This window comes from Embiotoca jacksoni, unplaced genomic scaffold (genome assembly GCF_022577435.1).
Source record: "Embiotoca jacksoni isolate LCO1_2020_lvr unplaced genomic scaffold, fEmbJac1.0.p SCAF_49, whole genome shotgun sequence".
NCBI lineage: Eukaryota > Metazoa > Chordata > Actinopteri > Embiotocidae > Embiotoca > Embiotoca jacksoni.
In genome coordinates, this window is record NW_027185402.1 from 2,037,742 (window position 1) to 2,053,278 (window position 15,537).

General features: G+C 46.3%; 1 protein-coding gene across 8 annotated transcripts in view; it reads right to left on the reverse strand.

The window, feature by feature from the left end:
* Positions 1-1,882: 1,882 nt before the first annotated feature.
* LOC138210885 (multiple PDZ domain protein) overlaps positions 1,883-15,537 on the reverse strand; it is a 43,975-nt gene continuing 30,320 nt past the window's right edge. For 5 of the 8 annotated variants that reach the window (XM_069170237.1, XM_069170234.1, XM_069170231.1 and 2 more), the window contains 21 exons: positions 15,376-15,447; positions 14,460-14,676; positions 13,200-13,396; positions 12,995-13,086; positions 12,223-12,301; positions 11,793-11,861; positions 10,826-10,921; positions 10,644-10,718; positions 10,284-10,479; positions 10,001-10,146; positions 9,143-9,226; positions 7,870-8,063; positions 7,493-7,507; positions 5,685-5,832; positions 5,489-5,575; positions 5,241-5,337; positions 4,928-5,091; positions 4,059-4,163; positions 3,633-3,727; positions 3,247-3,370; positions 1,883-3,114 (listed from right to left, as the gene is read on the reverse strand). In XM_069170237.1, coding sequence (XP_069026338.1) covers positions 2,968-3,114; positions 3,247-3,370; positions 3,633-3,727; positions 4,059-4,163; positions 4,928-5,091; positions 5,241-5,337; positions 5,489-5,575; positions 5,685-5,832; positions 7,493-7,507; positions 7,870-8,063; positions 9,143-9,226; positions 10,001-10,146; positions 10,284-10,479; positions 10,644-10,718; positions 10,826-10,921; positions 11,793-11,861; positions 12,223-12,301; positions 12,995-13,086; positions 13,200-13,396; positions 14,460-14,676; positions 15,376-15,447 — 2,499 coding nt within the window. In that variant the 3' untranslated portion in view covers positions 1,883-2,967. The remainder of the gene's footprint in view (positions 3,115-3,246; positions 3,371-3,632; positions 3,728-4,058; positions 4,164-4,927; positions 5,092-5,240; positions 5,338-5,488; positions 5,576-5,684; positions 5,833-7,492; positions 7,508-7,869; positions 8,064-9,142; positions 9,227-10,000; positions 10,147-10,283; positions 10,480-10,643; positions 10,719-10,825; positions 10,922-11,792; positions 11,862-12,222; positions 12,302-12,994; positions 13,087-13,199; positions 13,397-14,459; positions 14,677-15,375; positions 15,448-15,537) is intronic. The other 3 variants (XM_069170233.1, XM_069170236.1, XM_069170232.1) reach the window with 2 other exon arrangements.

The window sequence follows — 15,537 nt, forward strand, 5'->3', positions numbered from 1 at the left end:
GTTTGGCGTAATTTGGGGTTACGGCAAGGACAGAAAGTATGCGTTTGTTTGTGTCTCGACTGTTTACTCAAGAGAATCGTCAGCCTTTAAATATAAAGAGGATAGTTATATATCTTTTTTTTGTTTGCTCTGGAAACTCGACGCCAGAGTGAGATGTGTAAAAACGGGAAGAAAAAAACAGAAAGAATAGAAACGCCACATAAGCAGGGCCGCGCGGTCGTTGTTGTTTTTTTTTCTTCTTTCTTCCCCATTCATCTTCCCAGCAGCTTTGTCCTCACGCTGGGGAAGAGTTGTCGTTTTTTTTGTTTTGTTTTGTTTAGCGGTCTTGGGTAATATTTGGCCTCGGTGGCGGTTGCCATTAATCATTGCTTTCAATAAAGTTTAATCGCGCGGGTTGATCTCAATCTGGCGGAAACGAGACGCAGGCCGACGGAGCCGCTTCCTCGCATTCCTATCCTTATTAGTCTGCTCATTACACCGATTTGCAATATCCAAAATGTTCATTGAGATAAACGTTCTTGGCGTCTCGTCGTATTTGTCCGGAGCGGACGGATTCCGCCGTCACCGGGGAGCCGCCGCCCCGATGTTGTGGACAGTGACACCATTGTGTTTGAGAGGAAGGGCTGTTAAAGAGCGACGGGGCGCGCGGGGGGGTGGGGGGGGGGCTGACTGAAAAGAATGCCGAGGGCTGCGCGCTCCCGCCATGCGCTAATCTTTCTGACACGTAGGTAAAGACCGGCGGGAACGGAGTCCGCCGTGCGGGAAGGAGGTCGAACGCGACCTCGGAAAGGTTTTCAGAACGTCTGATCTCGCATCTGAGAGGCCCGTGCAGGCGAGTCCCCCCCCCCCCCCCCCCCCCGTGTAAACCAAGCAGCGTCTCCTGAACCCCCCGGAGGCAGGCTGGGTAACCTCGAAAACCCGCGGGGGAGGGGGGGGGGGGGCTGTTAAAACAACAGGTGCTTGGAAGGGAGTGGGGAGGGAGGGAGGGGGGGGGCGGCCTCAGCTGTCGAGTGGAGGGCAACAGCTAGATTGTAGTTCGGCTCGTAGCAGCTGCAGGTACCAGCTTTGGGTCCTGACCTGGGTGGGGGTGGGATGGGGGGGGGGGGGGGGGGGGGCAGGCGTGAAGGAGTCACCCAACAGTTGAGCTCGTGTACTTCCACAATAAAAGACCTGCAGTGCTCTCCTCCAAACAGCCCGGTGAAACTGAACAAGCCCCCCCAGGCCTCATTAGGCCGAGGACTTGCGGCTGAGGAGCAGCTGCGCTCGTCAGCGCGCAGACAAGACGGGACGGCGTATTTTAACGGAGAGCTGCGTCTCTCCGTCCGGCCTTCATCGAGTCTCCGGTGACAACAGAGTCTCGTTCAAGCAAAACCACACGCGCCGCTCCGAATTGATCTCCGGTCTGTAAATCTTTGTCGGCGTACGTTTCATTTAAACTCACTTCAGCTCCCGACTCGGATCCAGTCGCCTTTCATTTAAATTGTGACCTGCGGTGACAGTAAATTGCTTTTTTTTTTGTTGTTGTTGTTTTTTTTTATTTTTTTTTTATATCTCCCGGAGAGAAAATTGATCTGGCTGATGTATGGCAGATGTGACGGTATACAGTACAATAACCAGAGCCTTCAGTTACACTTCTAGTAGTGCATTTGGAGAGTTGGCCTGAATTGCACATCCGCTATTATCTATTTAATAACGTGATGGATTTCAGTTTGCTTGTTGTCTTTGATGATTTAATGATGGCCTGTTTTTTTGTTGTTGTTTTTTTTGGTCATAATTGTGTAAATAGAGGAGGCTGAAACAGGAGTGTTTTTTTGTTTGTTTGTTTGTTTTTAGGCGCATGTGGAACAAGAAAGTACAAGACGATGCAAATGAGATCACTAACTGAATCCAAAGGTCACTTTTTTATTTAATTCAGTGTGGATGAATTCAATACCGTCACTTGGACAGCACTAGAAACACATTTCAGGTGAGGAGACGAGAGAACCGAGACATTTTTTTTCTGAGACTAGACCACACGACACGTGCTCAGAACGACACACCGGATGACTTCGTTGTGTGTCAACAAAAAGGTCAAAGGTGGCCCGGGTCGTTCGCGCGCCGTCCGCGGGACGAGTCAAACGGTCGGAACCGCTCGTCCACGCGGACCTAAATAACATTTCATTTACTTCTCTGCGCGCTTACATGAAATAAAGATGAATTAATACTTTAAAAAAAAGTCCAAATACTGTGGCATAATACCTTAATATATCAGCTTTAGCAGCACTATTTTTCAGTGAAGAGGTCACACACACACACACACACACACACACACACACACACACACACACGCATTCAAACCACACTTTAAGGATTTCACATCTTTTCCTTCAGAGAAGTTTTAACACGCTGACTGTGCATTTACACAATCCGACTCCTACAAGAACAGTGACTTCATGATAAGTTGATTAACATCAGTTAGAGCAGCATCAGCCTTTCAGGACGAATCAAAGTGTGATTAACCGCCGACCCGCGGTGCACGGCAACAGACAAATAATGCCGTTTTCAGCTAATGCGGCCTTTGGCTAAATCCCGCTTATCTCCCAATTACCTCGAGGTGCGTCGTAATGCTGTTTTTATGCTCCGAATATAGTGGTCTACCTCGGACTGGAAAAGAAAAGAAAGACAAAAAAAAAAATAGGCCACTCCTCTGTGGAAATATGCACTGTTGTCAAATCAATTTTTCTCAACGCAGACAAAAATGCAAGCCGCTGCATCCAGTGAATATTTCAATCCAGAGTCGTGGAGTGTTTTTTTTTTTTTTTAAAACGATTTACAACAACCCCCCTTTGAGATTCACACAACAACTAATTGAAACGGATAACTTCGCGGCTACGTGTGATTTTTTTTTAACCTCGGAGTGAAATTACCGCTGACGCCGAGTTCTTTCCACTCCCGGACGTGACGCGGCGTGGTGGAGGTTTTTGCGTTTTAAGATAGCACGGTGAGCGTGACCGTTCCTTTGGTCCGTTTCAGGATGCCAACAGCTTCCTCGTGAGTGACACCCTCCAGAGTCTGCCCGTTCACGGCCATGATCTGATCTCCTCGCTTCAGGCGGCCGTCTTCTGCCGCTGCCCCCTAAACTCACACACACAAGCACGGGGGGTGGGGGTGGTGGGGTGGGGTGAGGTGGGGGGGGGGGTTACGTTAACACCACGCAAGCACATCCGGTCTGCACAGATGAACTGTTGTCGCGTGTAGCCCACTCACCTTTCCAAAAACCGTCTTAACATAAATTGGCAAGTCTCCGTGGGGGCTGCCGTGCCCTCCGACTATGCTGAAACCCAGTCCGTCTGGTCCTCTCTCGAGAGTGATGGACTTATACTGGGGGGGGCTGAAGGAAGGAGAGACACAGGAAGTTAGGGACCGTCCACGAATTCAAACTCAAAAAAAAAAAATTGTCCTCTCCTGTCCTGCATCCATCTGGCAACAAAAACAAAAAAACAGAACATGCAGCCCTCTTCCTTTTCTGCCCCCCCCTCACCCCCCCGCTAATAATCTTCTTACAAACCCTCAGACAGACTTAACATTATAGGGGTGAGACGGATGTCGCGACACAGTACAAAATGTCTGCTCTTGTAAAAACAACTTCATACCCAAGGTCATCCTGGAAAATGCAGCTGGGCGTCAGACCCCCGCCCGCCTGCTCCTGAGAGGGACCTGTTACAGTGGTGTCGCCACCTGCCACCACCTACACACACACACACACACACACACACACACACACACACACACACACACACACACACACACACACACACACTGTTACGGTCTGGTAGACTTGTTTTACTGTCAAGATAAAGACTGATAGCACGATGGCATTGCTGAATGGGTGAGACAAGTTTTATGCTACTTCAAAAGCCCGCCGCCGCCGCTCCCCTTCGACTCATCCTTTCGGGGGGGAAAAGTTTGTCCTCAGATAAAAGGAGAGAGTACGGCGCAGGCGGAGCTGCAGGTTATCTCGCCGGCCGCCGGGTTATCTAACGGGAACACGGCGTGTACGGTTGTGCGTTCTGGGACACCTGCAGTCGGATGGTTCCCGTCGCGTTCTTCAGCAGGGAGACGGCCTGCGAGTGGCTCATGCCTTCCGCGGAGGTCCCACATATACTGACAATCCGGTCGCCGATCTGGAAACGTGAGAGCAGTTTTTTGTTTAAAAATAAATAAATAAATAAATAAAAGTGCACGAGGAAAAACAGTTTTACACGTTCTGCGGGGAAGCTGTCTTTTCACACTTTCCAAGAGAAGTTGCTAGATTTTAGATGCAGCACGGGGCGGAGATTTCTCCCTGTTCCTTTTTTTTTTTCTCATGACGTTTTGGAGGCACGGTGTTAAATGGGCTCTTTTTCGTGGCGAAAACCTTTCTCTGCGCCGTTATGGGATTTCTATGGTGTCAAAAACTCACTGGCAAATAGTGTTTACGGCTTTCATTCCATAATGCCATACAAAAGCAAAACTATGCTTATGTTCAGCTGAGTAACTCCATTATGTAGTCCTCATTTCTCACTGAAATTAAAAAGCAGCATGAATACACTATTCAAGATCCCTCCCTGTTCATTTCAGTGAGCCCTTAACGCAGGAGTGGGAGATTTATTATCTATGTCAGCAATGGCTATTGTCCTCCTCCAGTCTCGGTCAAACAGAGTTACGATTGTCAGTTTCTCTGTGAAGGTCATTGCTGGAGGCTGTAGGCTGTCGACCTTTGGAGGCCTTCGAGATTCACCAGCAGAGTAAAGTGAGTAGGAGTGAGATTGCTGTAGATAATTGAGATTCACATTAAATCCCACACAAGAATTAAGAGGTATGCAAATTCTCCGTTTTGCATTCTACTGAAGGCCAAATGCTGAGGGGGGGGGGGGGGGAGACCGTCGAAAGGCTGCGGATCTTGTACCTTGAGCTTCTGGGTCTGAGCAGCCAGGCCGACAGGATTCATCATGGCGATGAAGACGGGGATGTCTCCCAGAGGGCTGCCCACTCCGCCTGCTATACTGATACCCAGAGAGTCATTGGGGCCCTTCGTGAACTCTACAGTTCTGGTGTCCTGATGCTCTGGAACTGCGAGGACATAAAAAAAACCCACAAAAAAAACATTGTTATGATGGATTCCTCCACATTTTCCCTTTTTGGACACGGCCGACTCACTGATATGCCTCACAGATTGGTATCCGCTTGTTATTTTATGGTTGTAATCTGATGGTACTTACATTCCTGGCTTCTGCTTGGTTTGTCAGGGTCAGCAGGAAGGTTTCCAGAGTCTGAACATGACTGATAGGCCACCTTGGAGCTGTCTGTTTCACTCATCTGAAACAAAGGCATTTAGAGCTTTGTTTTTTTTTTCTTCAGCAGCTGAAATGAGCTGAAAAACACTATTTTTCTTCCTCCAAGGACTAGATTAGAACAGTTTTCTACTTCAAACGTGTCCTTGATAGATGGTAAACAAGCGGTAAATTACCTCACTGCTTTGAGACAGCCTTCTTTCAGAGTGGAAGGGGCCTGCCTTAAACCTCCCCACTTCCATTTTTATAGGCCCCACGCAGCACTGCGGCACAAGGCACAACATCAAGTTTTCAAGTGATCACGAACAGGGTTTCAGTCTGAAAGGCAGTTTTTTGTTTTTTTTTGGAGGGGGGGGGGGGGGGGTGTCATACCTTGAGCAGTGCAGCCACGGCCTCCTGAGTGGCCGACCTGACATCCTCGCCATTGACTGACAGTATCTGGTCGCCTTGCATCAGTCGATCGTCGGTGTCCACCAGACCTCCTTTCACGATATCAGACACAAACACTCCCGTGTCGGTCCTGGTGGGAAGACGTGACAGTTGACGTGACGCATGTATGCGGCATAAGGATGCATTTCCCCCCCCTACTGGCTATATTAATCTTTAATTAATCATTCTCCAAAAGTCTGTTTTTCAACTTGTTATTGATACACTATTAATCCAGCAATTACAGGTTTTTCCCCCCAATGGAACGATGGACTTTAATTTTTTGGGAAAACCATTTACATACAGCTTGTATTATGGAATATCTAATAGCTAAAATTGTCGCGTGCACGCTTTACACAATTTGACCCTGCTTTGGTTTTGAGGCCGCAGTTTATGATCGACAAAGTCAAATTCTGTGCTTGCCGTGAGCGCTGGCTTTGGAAAAGATAACTCAAGGAGAAGAAAAGATGACTTATCATAAGCCAATCTCTCTTTTTCCTTTTTCCTTTTTGAATGGACATCTCCGCTGAGGACTTTGCATATCTCGAGTTGCCAATCTCCACGTGGATAAAGACTAAAACAAGCAGAAGCTGTGAAGCACGGCAACTTGATCCCATTCAATCCCCAGTGCCAGCGATACTTGGCTGTCACAACGCCTCACCACTAACTGCTAGCTTGCACTTTTCCTTTTCAGCTGAGGGTTTTAGGTTGTCCGCGTTACTGTCTTTCCATCCTGAATGAGTATTTTAAGTTTTTTGTTTTTTTTCCACTTGTGTAGCGAAACCACAATGACGGAGGCAGAAAATTTGGAACCTCGATTAAAAGTTGATCCGCCTGCCGCTGTCCGACCTCTCCGAACTTCAACCCCAACGTGGGCCTTTCACCCTGAAGTCGACTTAGACCTTCCTGCATTTGGTGTTTTTCTGACAAAACTTCAGCGCAGGACCAAAAAAAAAAAAATTTTTTTTTTTTTTAGGCACGAGCGTTTCAACATTCGGAGAAATCCAGAGTTCTAAAAACCCAAATGCACGTGCTATGCGCAATCAGTAGTTACACGTGCATATTTGGTCTGCGCAAGCCGGTCCTGTGATCCCGGAGGGGGATATCACTCATCACACATGACTGTGGAATGAGGAAGCCCCGCCCGACGCGTACCTTCACACTTCAAAACACTCGGGGAGAGAACAGGAGCCCGCGTTGGATTTTATGGATGTGATGGACCGCAATTTGCCAGCTCTGATCTCAGTAACGTCTCTACGACTGATCTGGCGCTTTACAGCCAACGGGCGGTTACACCCGGGCCCCCTCGATAAAACGGTGCGGCCACTCGTAGCTCCTGAGAATGACTTGAGACGCAAACGCATCCCGGCGAGGTGATGACTCACCCGACGATGTCGTTAAGACATTTTGGCAGGCAGACGAGCGACCATTCAACTGCCACGTTGTTCCCCTGTTCTCCTGCGAGTTTCCAACTTGTGTATATCGTATGACTATATTCTATAATGACCCCTGTTGTCCATCGTGAGAAGAAAAATACAATCCGCCGATAGCAGAGATCTAACGCTGGAAAGTGGGATTTCTTCTGAATGCAGTCGTGAACACCAAACACGTTGCTTTTCTTTGCCAACTGAAACCGTTGACGTTTCAGATCCCATTTTAGATGTATTCGATCTAAAAATGCATTATTTTAACACGGATGTGTCATTTCTGCTCCTCCATATTTAAATGCAAAAGGGTTTTAAATAATTGGTTACCTTTCGTCCCGCGATCTGCATTAAAAGATAAGAACAGTACAATTACAAACTTTACTGGTTGTTTGTCTAATCATTTTAACTATTTGACCAATACTACTGTTGTCCGGGTTACACAACTCTAGTTATTCCTCTGTTAAATCTATACATTTTTCATTTGAGTACTCATAAATGCTGTCCTGTATTCGAAAGTGGTGCAAAAATAAAATGCTGATATGCTAACAGTTTTTGTGTACCCAGAAAAGCAACTGGCCAAGCTAAACCGCAAACTTGAAAGAAAATGCACTTCTTTCAGTTAGTTTCTCATGCGAGGGTTTACCCGCCACTGCAGTAAATCCTGTGCCGTACATTGACCCGCGTCAGGCAGCAACGCCTCTCACCTCCTCCCTACGATGCTCAGACCCAGGCCCTGTCCGGGCTTCTTGTGCAGCTCCACGGTGAAGGAGTCCCACAGGTCTTCTTCCTTGTACTGGGCTTCGTCCCGGTAGACCGCCAGCCGGACCCTCTGCGGGGTCTGCCGCAGCACGTTGATGGCTTCGTCGTGACTGGCTGCTCGCAGGTCGATCCCGTTCACCTGCGACGGCAGAAAGACGGGTGTGCAATTCGTGTTCTGCGGCAACGTGGGGCATCTTAAATTCATATAAACCCAAAACTTTTTTTTTTTTTTTTCGGCATATTGTAAAGTAACAAAGCCCGAGTCTTTTATTCCTAATATGAAGTAATTGCGGCAGAGGACTATAAAAAGTTCAAACGGCTTAATTTACTGTCACGCTAAAACAGTTTCTCACGACTGTCAACGTTCTCTTGAGTTACCCAAAGTGCTGAGATATGTGGAAACTAGTTCATAATATTTAATTCACAGCGTAGAGAACTGTTAAAACACTTGAATTTAAATACAGGAAAGCCTCCCCACAAAACTGTCAGTTTAAGGATTGTGTGTCCAGCTGCTTCTTTTTTTTTAAACCACATTAGAGGAGGGGAAATAGCGCATTAGCTCTCACCATGGACATGCAAAAGATTTTTCCCGTAGCAGCTAATGGCATCGCTGTGGACTGGGAAACTGCTCTTTCCACTTTTCCTCTCTGACCCTATTTTTTAATTGCAGAGGGCATTTAAGTCAAAAGGGTGTGTGTGTGTGTGTGTGTGTGTGTGTGTGTGTGTGTGTGTGTGTGTGTGTGTGTGTGTGTGTGTGTGCGTGCATGCATGCGTGTGTGTGCCTTTGAATTGAGGTTCCACTGATTGAGCTCCAATCACTGAACTCCTGAGCTCCAACCCTCCCCTCCCTCTGTGACAGCAGGAGGTCGAATGGAGGACAAATCCAAGTTGAGCTCGGATACTTAACTTGTCAATGCACACAATGCAAACGGGATTTGTACTGCTTTTCCTGTAATTTGAATCACAATCACTTCATTCTTCAGTATGGTGTCTCACTAACAGGAAAAAGCAGGTTGCTTTGAAGTGCCGTTTGATTATTCTTTTTTCTTTTTAGCTGCTATTAATAATCTAACGTCTATTTTAAATATTTGTTGCTCAGATTCGTCTTATCAAACGATACGGTGCCTAAGCTTTCGTGTTAAAACTCAGACGGCACGTCTCCTTAATTTTTTTTTTAAAATCTAGGTCGTATATGATGCACATTATACTGCTACACACCTCGAGGATTTGGTCTCCTGCCCACAGCCTCCCATCTTTGGAGGCGGCCCCTTCTTCATAAACTTCGTGGATAATGATGGTCCCCTGCAGAAAGAGAGCGAGAGAGAGAGAAAAAAAAAGAGCAAATATGTACAGGACGGGAGAAGAAGTTGCACAGGAACTGTTGGAAATATATTGAGAACATTGTGTTATTTGGAGTAAAGGCATGCAGGACTGTAAATAGTGGCAAAAAAAAAATAGATCAAAATCCAGGGAATTATTCTTAAAAGTATGAGGTCATGGAAGTTGTTGTTTTTTTTGCATTTGTTGGCAAACAGACATCATTTCTGAGTTCTGCTTCTGTGTGTTCCTGAGTGTTTTCTCTGCGTTCCAGTGTGAGTGTCATTTAGGGTCTAGAGGTCACATTCCAGCGCTGGATATTGTCTGCTGCGGCCGAGGCCAGACAAAGAGCCGCTGCCCCAAGCCTGACTGAGCAGACAGAATGGATGGGCCGAAGGAAAGATGGCATGGGTGGGGAGGAGGAGGAGAAGGAGGAGGAGGAGAAGGAGAAGGAGGAGGAGGAGGGCTGTGACAACATCATTTCCTACATTCCCGAGCTGCGACGGCTATTTCAAACCCGAGTTATAACCACCACCGAAGATTCTAAGTGGGTGGCATCGTGGTTGGGAAATGACAAAGTGGAGTCATGCAACTTTAAAATACTTCATTTGTTAGCTTTATTTGGTGTTGTTAAATACGTCATACTTGACTTCAGGGACAGCAGGGAGACTAACTGTTCTAACAGTAGGTTTTGGTTTTGGTAATACAGCCTCATCAGCAGGCTTCTTTCCCTATTTGTTTTTTTGTTTTTTTTCCTACCAGCAGGGTGTCACAGCCTCCCACGATGCTGAGGCCCAGGCCTGTGCGGCCCTTGGAGATGTCGATGGTGGTCTCACAGCCGGGGATGATGGGACAGGTCGTCGGGTCGCAGGCCAGAGTGGAAGGGGTGGATGAGCGACTGAGACCTAAAGAAGACGAAGCAGAGGTGAGGTGTAACGTATCAAAAATATCTATTCTTCTGGCGTTGTAAGCAGGAAACGAGGTTAGTTGGGTGACGTGGAAAATCGAGCAAAGCAAATCTTCAAAATCTACGTGGACTCACTCGTGATCACTTCTGCCTCTGGCTGACTCAAGGTTGTCGGGACGGTGCTCAGCACGCTGGGTAGGCTGGCGAGGACTCCATCTGAGCAACCCCTGTCCGGGCAGGTTGACCGGGGAGAGGAGAGGGAGGAGGGGGTCTCGTTTGAAGAGAAGGTTAGCTTCATTGGGCCTTTGGCTTTTCCCAGAAGAGAATTGACCTAAAAGACATGAGCATTGTCAATCAGACCTCATCTGTAACATTCTGGCTGTTTTCTAAACAATTCTACTGCTACTTATCACGCATCGTAACTTCAAATACATTCAAAATCACATTGTCTCTGAAGTGATGCGGGATAACAACGGTTCAAATGGCACAACGTACCTGTTCGACAGTGTACCCGAGCACCGATTCACCATTCACCGTCAACAGTTTGTCCCCCGGTTTCATGCAGCCCTCCTGCACACAACACATTCATGGAGGAGCTGTGATTAGCAAAGCCAGCTAAAGGTAAGAAGTAGAGGTAATTAAGAGTTTTTTTTTTTTTCTATGCAGTAAGCACATACTCTGCCAGTGTGTCCCTTTATTTCAGAAATACTCTTGATCTCAACTCCAGTGTCCGTGTTGCCCTCCACAAAAGTGATACCAAGTCCTCCATCGTCCTGTTGAAGAAAACCGTCGTCAGAGAATGAAAAAGTGATACTACCATTAGCCGAGAAATGTAGACTGACTCGCACAGCTACTTTCTATTGCTTTAACGGAGATATAATTATCTCCAGCTTCACCTTTCATCCCTTCACCTCTGATCTTTTGTTCTGAGAGAGAGCTTCCTGAGCTTGTCATCATATTAATGAGCTGCCGCATCCACTCCGTCATCCCTTGTAACCTTATGTACCCCGTGTACCCGAACGGGTTCCCCATCTCGGTGTTATAGCTTTTAAAGAAAAGTTTTCTTCCCCCACCCCCCCCCTTTTTTTTTTCCCCTGCCAATTTTGAGTCAAAACTCAACATTTAAAGGGCCACTTCACCTCATTTTTTTTTTTTCATCCTTCTGGTAACTATTCTTACAGAGAGTTTTATGAGCTGAGGTTGTGAAGTATCCACCAGTAAGACTTCTGCTTCCCCTCCAACACTGTGGAACCGAATGGAGTTTCCTTCATGATGCTCAAAGGATCAAATAATGACCTTTCACAAACGTCGTCTGCTTTCTGCGTGGGTAGAAAGTAGACCCCACCACACAAGGGAAACAAAAAAAATGTTCCCTTTTATTTATTATTCGGGTGAACTGAGCCTTCAAGTCCCTTTGGAACTCTTCACTCTCCCATTCACTCATTGTTTTGTTTACTTCACTATTTTCTGTCTCCTCTCTCCATTTTGGCAGCTTGTCAAACTTGACTGCTCCTGTGTGCTCCCTGTCTGTTTTTTCTTCTTTTTTTTTTCGTGTGTGCACATCCCTGATTACTCCACTGCTTCATAGACTTTCTTCCTATTATTGTCCTTATGTGCTAATTCAAAAGAACAAGACTGTCTCACCTTCTCCTTTATGATGTGATGATCAGATTTTGAGGTTTCAGCATCGCCATTAGCAGCAGTTGCTTCCGGCTGTGAGGAAACAGGCAGCGAGTTGGTACACTGAAGTAAATAAATAAAACTGCTCATAAAACTGTCGGCTGGTGGGAGTACGGTGCTGCGTGCGTCGACACCGCTGTTTGCGGTTTTGTCATGGGATGTTGGGAACTCCGAGACCACACGTTGTAAAAGCTAAATTACACGAGGGGCCCGACCTAAAATGAACGCTTTTGTTTGAACGTTTAAAAGCCCGTGACGCAGCTCGAACGTCACGCTCTTTAATTGCTCCATGGTGTGTGTCTGTTGGAGTGTGTGCGACGTGTGTTTTATGAGTGTATGAGTGTGTGTGTGTGTGTGTGTGTGTGTGTGTGTGTAGCCAGAAGCAGGGTTGTACCTCAGCGAGGGGCTCCACTGTGTCTCCCTCGTGCTCTCTCACGGGGCCCACAGCCATCTGGTTCAGCGCCTCTGTGTTCCTGTTGCGGAGAGTCATAACTCAGGTAAATCGTTGCTCCTCCACCTCCAGACAGCGGAGCGGTGATTTACATGAGCTGATCACAGCGTCTTCCCCCCGCGGTCAGGAAAGGGATGCGAGTTAAGTGCGAGGTCGAGTAGTGGGAAGGTCAAGGTTCAAATATGTCCGACTCCGTGCTGATATATCTCTATTCCATACTCTTTTACTTACTGGATAAAAGCCAAGGACTTTCTACTACGCTGACTTATTTCTGTATGTTATATTCTCTTCCAACGTGAGTATGACGTGTACTCACAACTGGCTTTGAAGAATTATGTGCTGTCGAGTTGATTTGGGACAGAGCTGTTGTGGTGGGTAAATCTTTTTACAGAGTCAGTCAGTCAATTATTAATGAATTGGTGCATTATTGATTTTAAACTAACAATTCGTTCGATAACTGCTAATAATAGTTTGATACGTGCATGACGAAGAATCTGTTCTCAGTCACTGAATATGGACACAGCCAAGTGTATTGATGTGTCTACTGAATTACAATAGCTCCCTCTATTGGATTTTAAATATCATTACAATAGACTTTAACAGGTTAGTTTTGATTGTAAGAATTTTCAGAGAGAAAGAATTTAGCAGCTGTTGCCATGGATATTTTCAAATAGAAGTTTTAGTAAAAAAAAAAAAAGAAAACATTTTATTGTACCTAACAAAGATGATTTTGACTTTCGATGGGGAGCTCTTGATGATGGAGGATGCATTCTGATGACTGTGGCCGTAAAGGACTTGTCCGTTGATCTATCAGAAAATACAAAAAAAATGGCTCATGGAAACAGTAATTATAAAACTACATGATCTGGAGAGACTGAAAATAGTTTGTGATGGAGAAACTCGATGAATACACATCTCACCTCCAGCAGCTCATCCCCCACCACCATACGTCCGTCCCAGCCGGCCGCCCCGCTGGGGTCTATTCCCACCACGAACACGCTCATGCGAGAGCGGTCCCTGTTCCCTGCCAGGCTGAGGCCCAGGCCCGTCCTGCCTTTCTCCAGCTCAATCATGTGAAGGACACCTGGGAGGCTGCCATAGCGCTGGATTATGTTCTCTGAAAGAGGCAGGTGAAGTCGTGGCGGACAGATGTAAGCTGACAATACCGCTCAATAGCGCCAGGTTTGTCTTGAGCCCCACCATTTCATGTAATGGTGCTCGAAACGGGGGCAGGTATTCGCTGAGATGCAGATTGCACAGGAAGTAAACGGTAAAAGTGTGAAATGTCAAACTGCTGAATTTTCTATTTCAGTTTCACCTTCTATCTCTTTGTCTCAATCTTGCCTCTTTTGTTCTCATTCCAGTCTCTTCTCGTTCTCTCGCCACCTCTCCTGTCTCTGGTGTGTTAGATAGCCACTGTTCAGACCAATGGGCTCCTGTTGTTCTGGGCTCCCTGCCACTGTTGAACCATCAGTCCTGTACTAATCTCCACAACTCACCTCCCCAGGCCTAACCTCATCAATCTTATTCCTGCAGGATGTGCTCTGTCTATCTCTCTCTCTCGCACGCACACACACACACACACACACACACACACACACACACACACACACACACACACACATAGGCACATTCTCCACAGTCCCAGGTGTTTGGAGGCTGGAAGTCTGTCCTTTATGCTGATTGCCTGCCACCGTTCTCTTTGGAGAAGTGAGTTCATCCTACAGCTGACATTAGAGTGCCTGCAGGATGATAATAGCCTAATTGGGACATTGAGTCCTTCAGGTTCTGCTGAGGTACAACCACCTCGAGCATGTGAATCAGTGCACTTTTATTGCAGACTGTTTATTGCAGGATGGATTTATTGGCCGACAAGACAAACATGTCGCTTGGAGGACCTCTTGTGGCAATTTGGTGTCACTGCACCCTACAACAAGTAAACAGAAACAGCATGTTGCCATAGTTATTTCTATTTTGGTGACAATTCCAGGGGGGAGTCGGGCAACTCTGCCTATCGCAGGTCACATTTACACAGAGAATTATTGACTTTGATGAACTGATGATAATGATAGTCCAGTGTGAAATTACATAACAAAAAAATATAACAAAATGCAAATTTTGACTGTGGCCTGTGACGGAATACACAACCACAACCTCAGAAAATGCCAAAGTGAACTCACTCCAGTTGTATCCGAACTCATCCTCCTCCTCCTCGCCCTCCTCCTCCTCGCCCCCCTCCTCTTCCTCCTCTTCCTCCTGCTTCTCCTCCACTGTCTCCACAGGTCTGCCAGGAATCTCTGTCAGCGTGTCTGTATCGGTCTCTCCCACATGGGGCACCACTGGTAGGGGGAGGACGGTGCTGGTGGGAGACATCTTTGCCGCTTCACGCTTCGCCAGCTGTCACGCCGCAGATGGAGTCAGAAAACAGTTGATTAGTAAAAGGTAAAGAGGAGAAACAGGGTTTCATCTTTGCATTAAAGTTTAAATCGATTTGAATCAAGAGGCCCTGTGTTTGGTTTACATGTGCAGCTTCATCAGATTTAGCAGAGTATGTTTCAGGCTGAGTCATAAATTTAAGGCATCGGCTGTAATCTGAATTCGCCCAGCAAGCCTGTTGAAGCTACAGTATTGATGCTTTTATCACCTGGTAACGACTGATGTCATTATTTATGATTAAATTAATGCTTACAATCAAAAAGTCACCCATCACACAATCCACTTACCTGAAGACCAAGCGCAACAAATCTTTTGATGACTTTAATTGTTGTTCCTAAATATAAAATTTCTATACAAACAACTTATCAAGCCAAGAAATCTTGAATTTTCTCCGCAGTCATTGTTGTTAGTATTGATTCAGTTATATTTGTAAAAGAAAGGACTGACAGCAAAAAAAAAAAAAAAAAAAAAAAAGGGAAGGATAAAAAAATGTTACAAAACACACAGGAACAAGCAGATGAGATGGTAGAGTGTGTGTATGCATGTACAGCATGTTAGAATATATCCAATACAGGAACTATATCATGGTATACGAGTATATTTGTACACGCATACACACATGGGGGAAATTGGAACGCACAACACGGGAGACCCACAAACCTTAAACGGGGTAGGAGTAAAAGGGTTAGTTGGGGAGAGGCGGAGGAAAAGTCTACTGTGACTGTCACCCTCCTACAGAGAAGAGAAAAAGGGCAACGACTTTAGGAGACAACACGGACACCTACATCTACTCAGACACACGCCATATCTCCAGGTCATCGC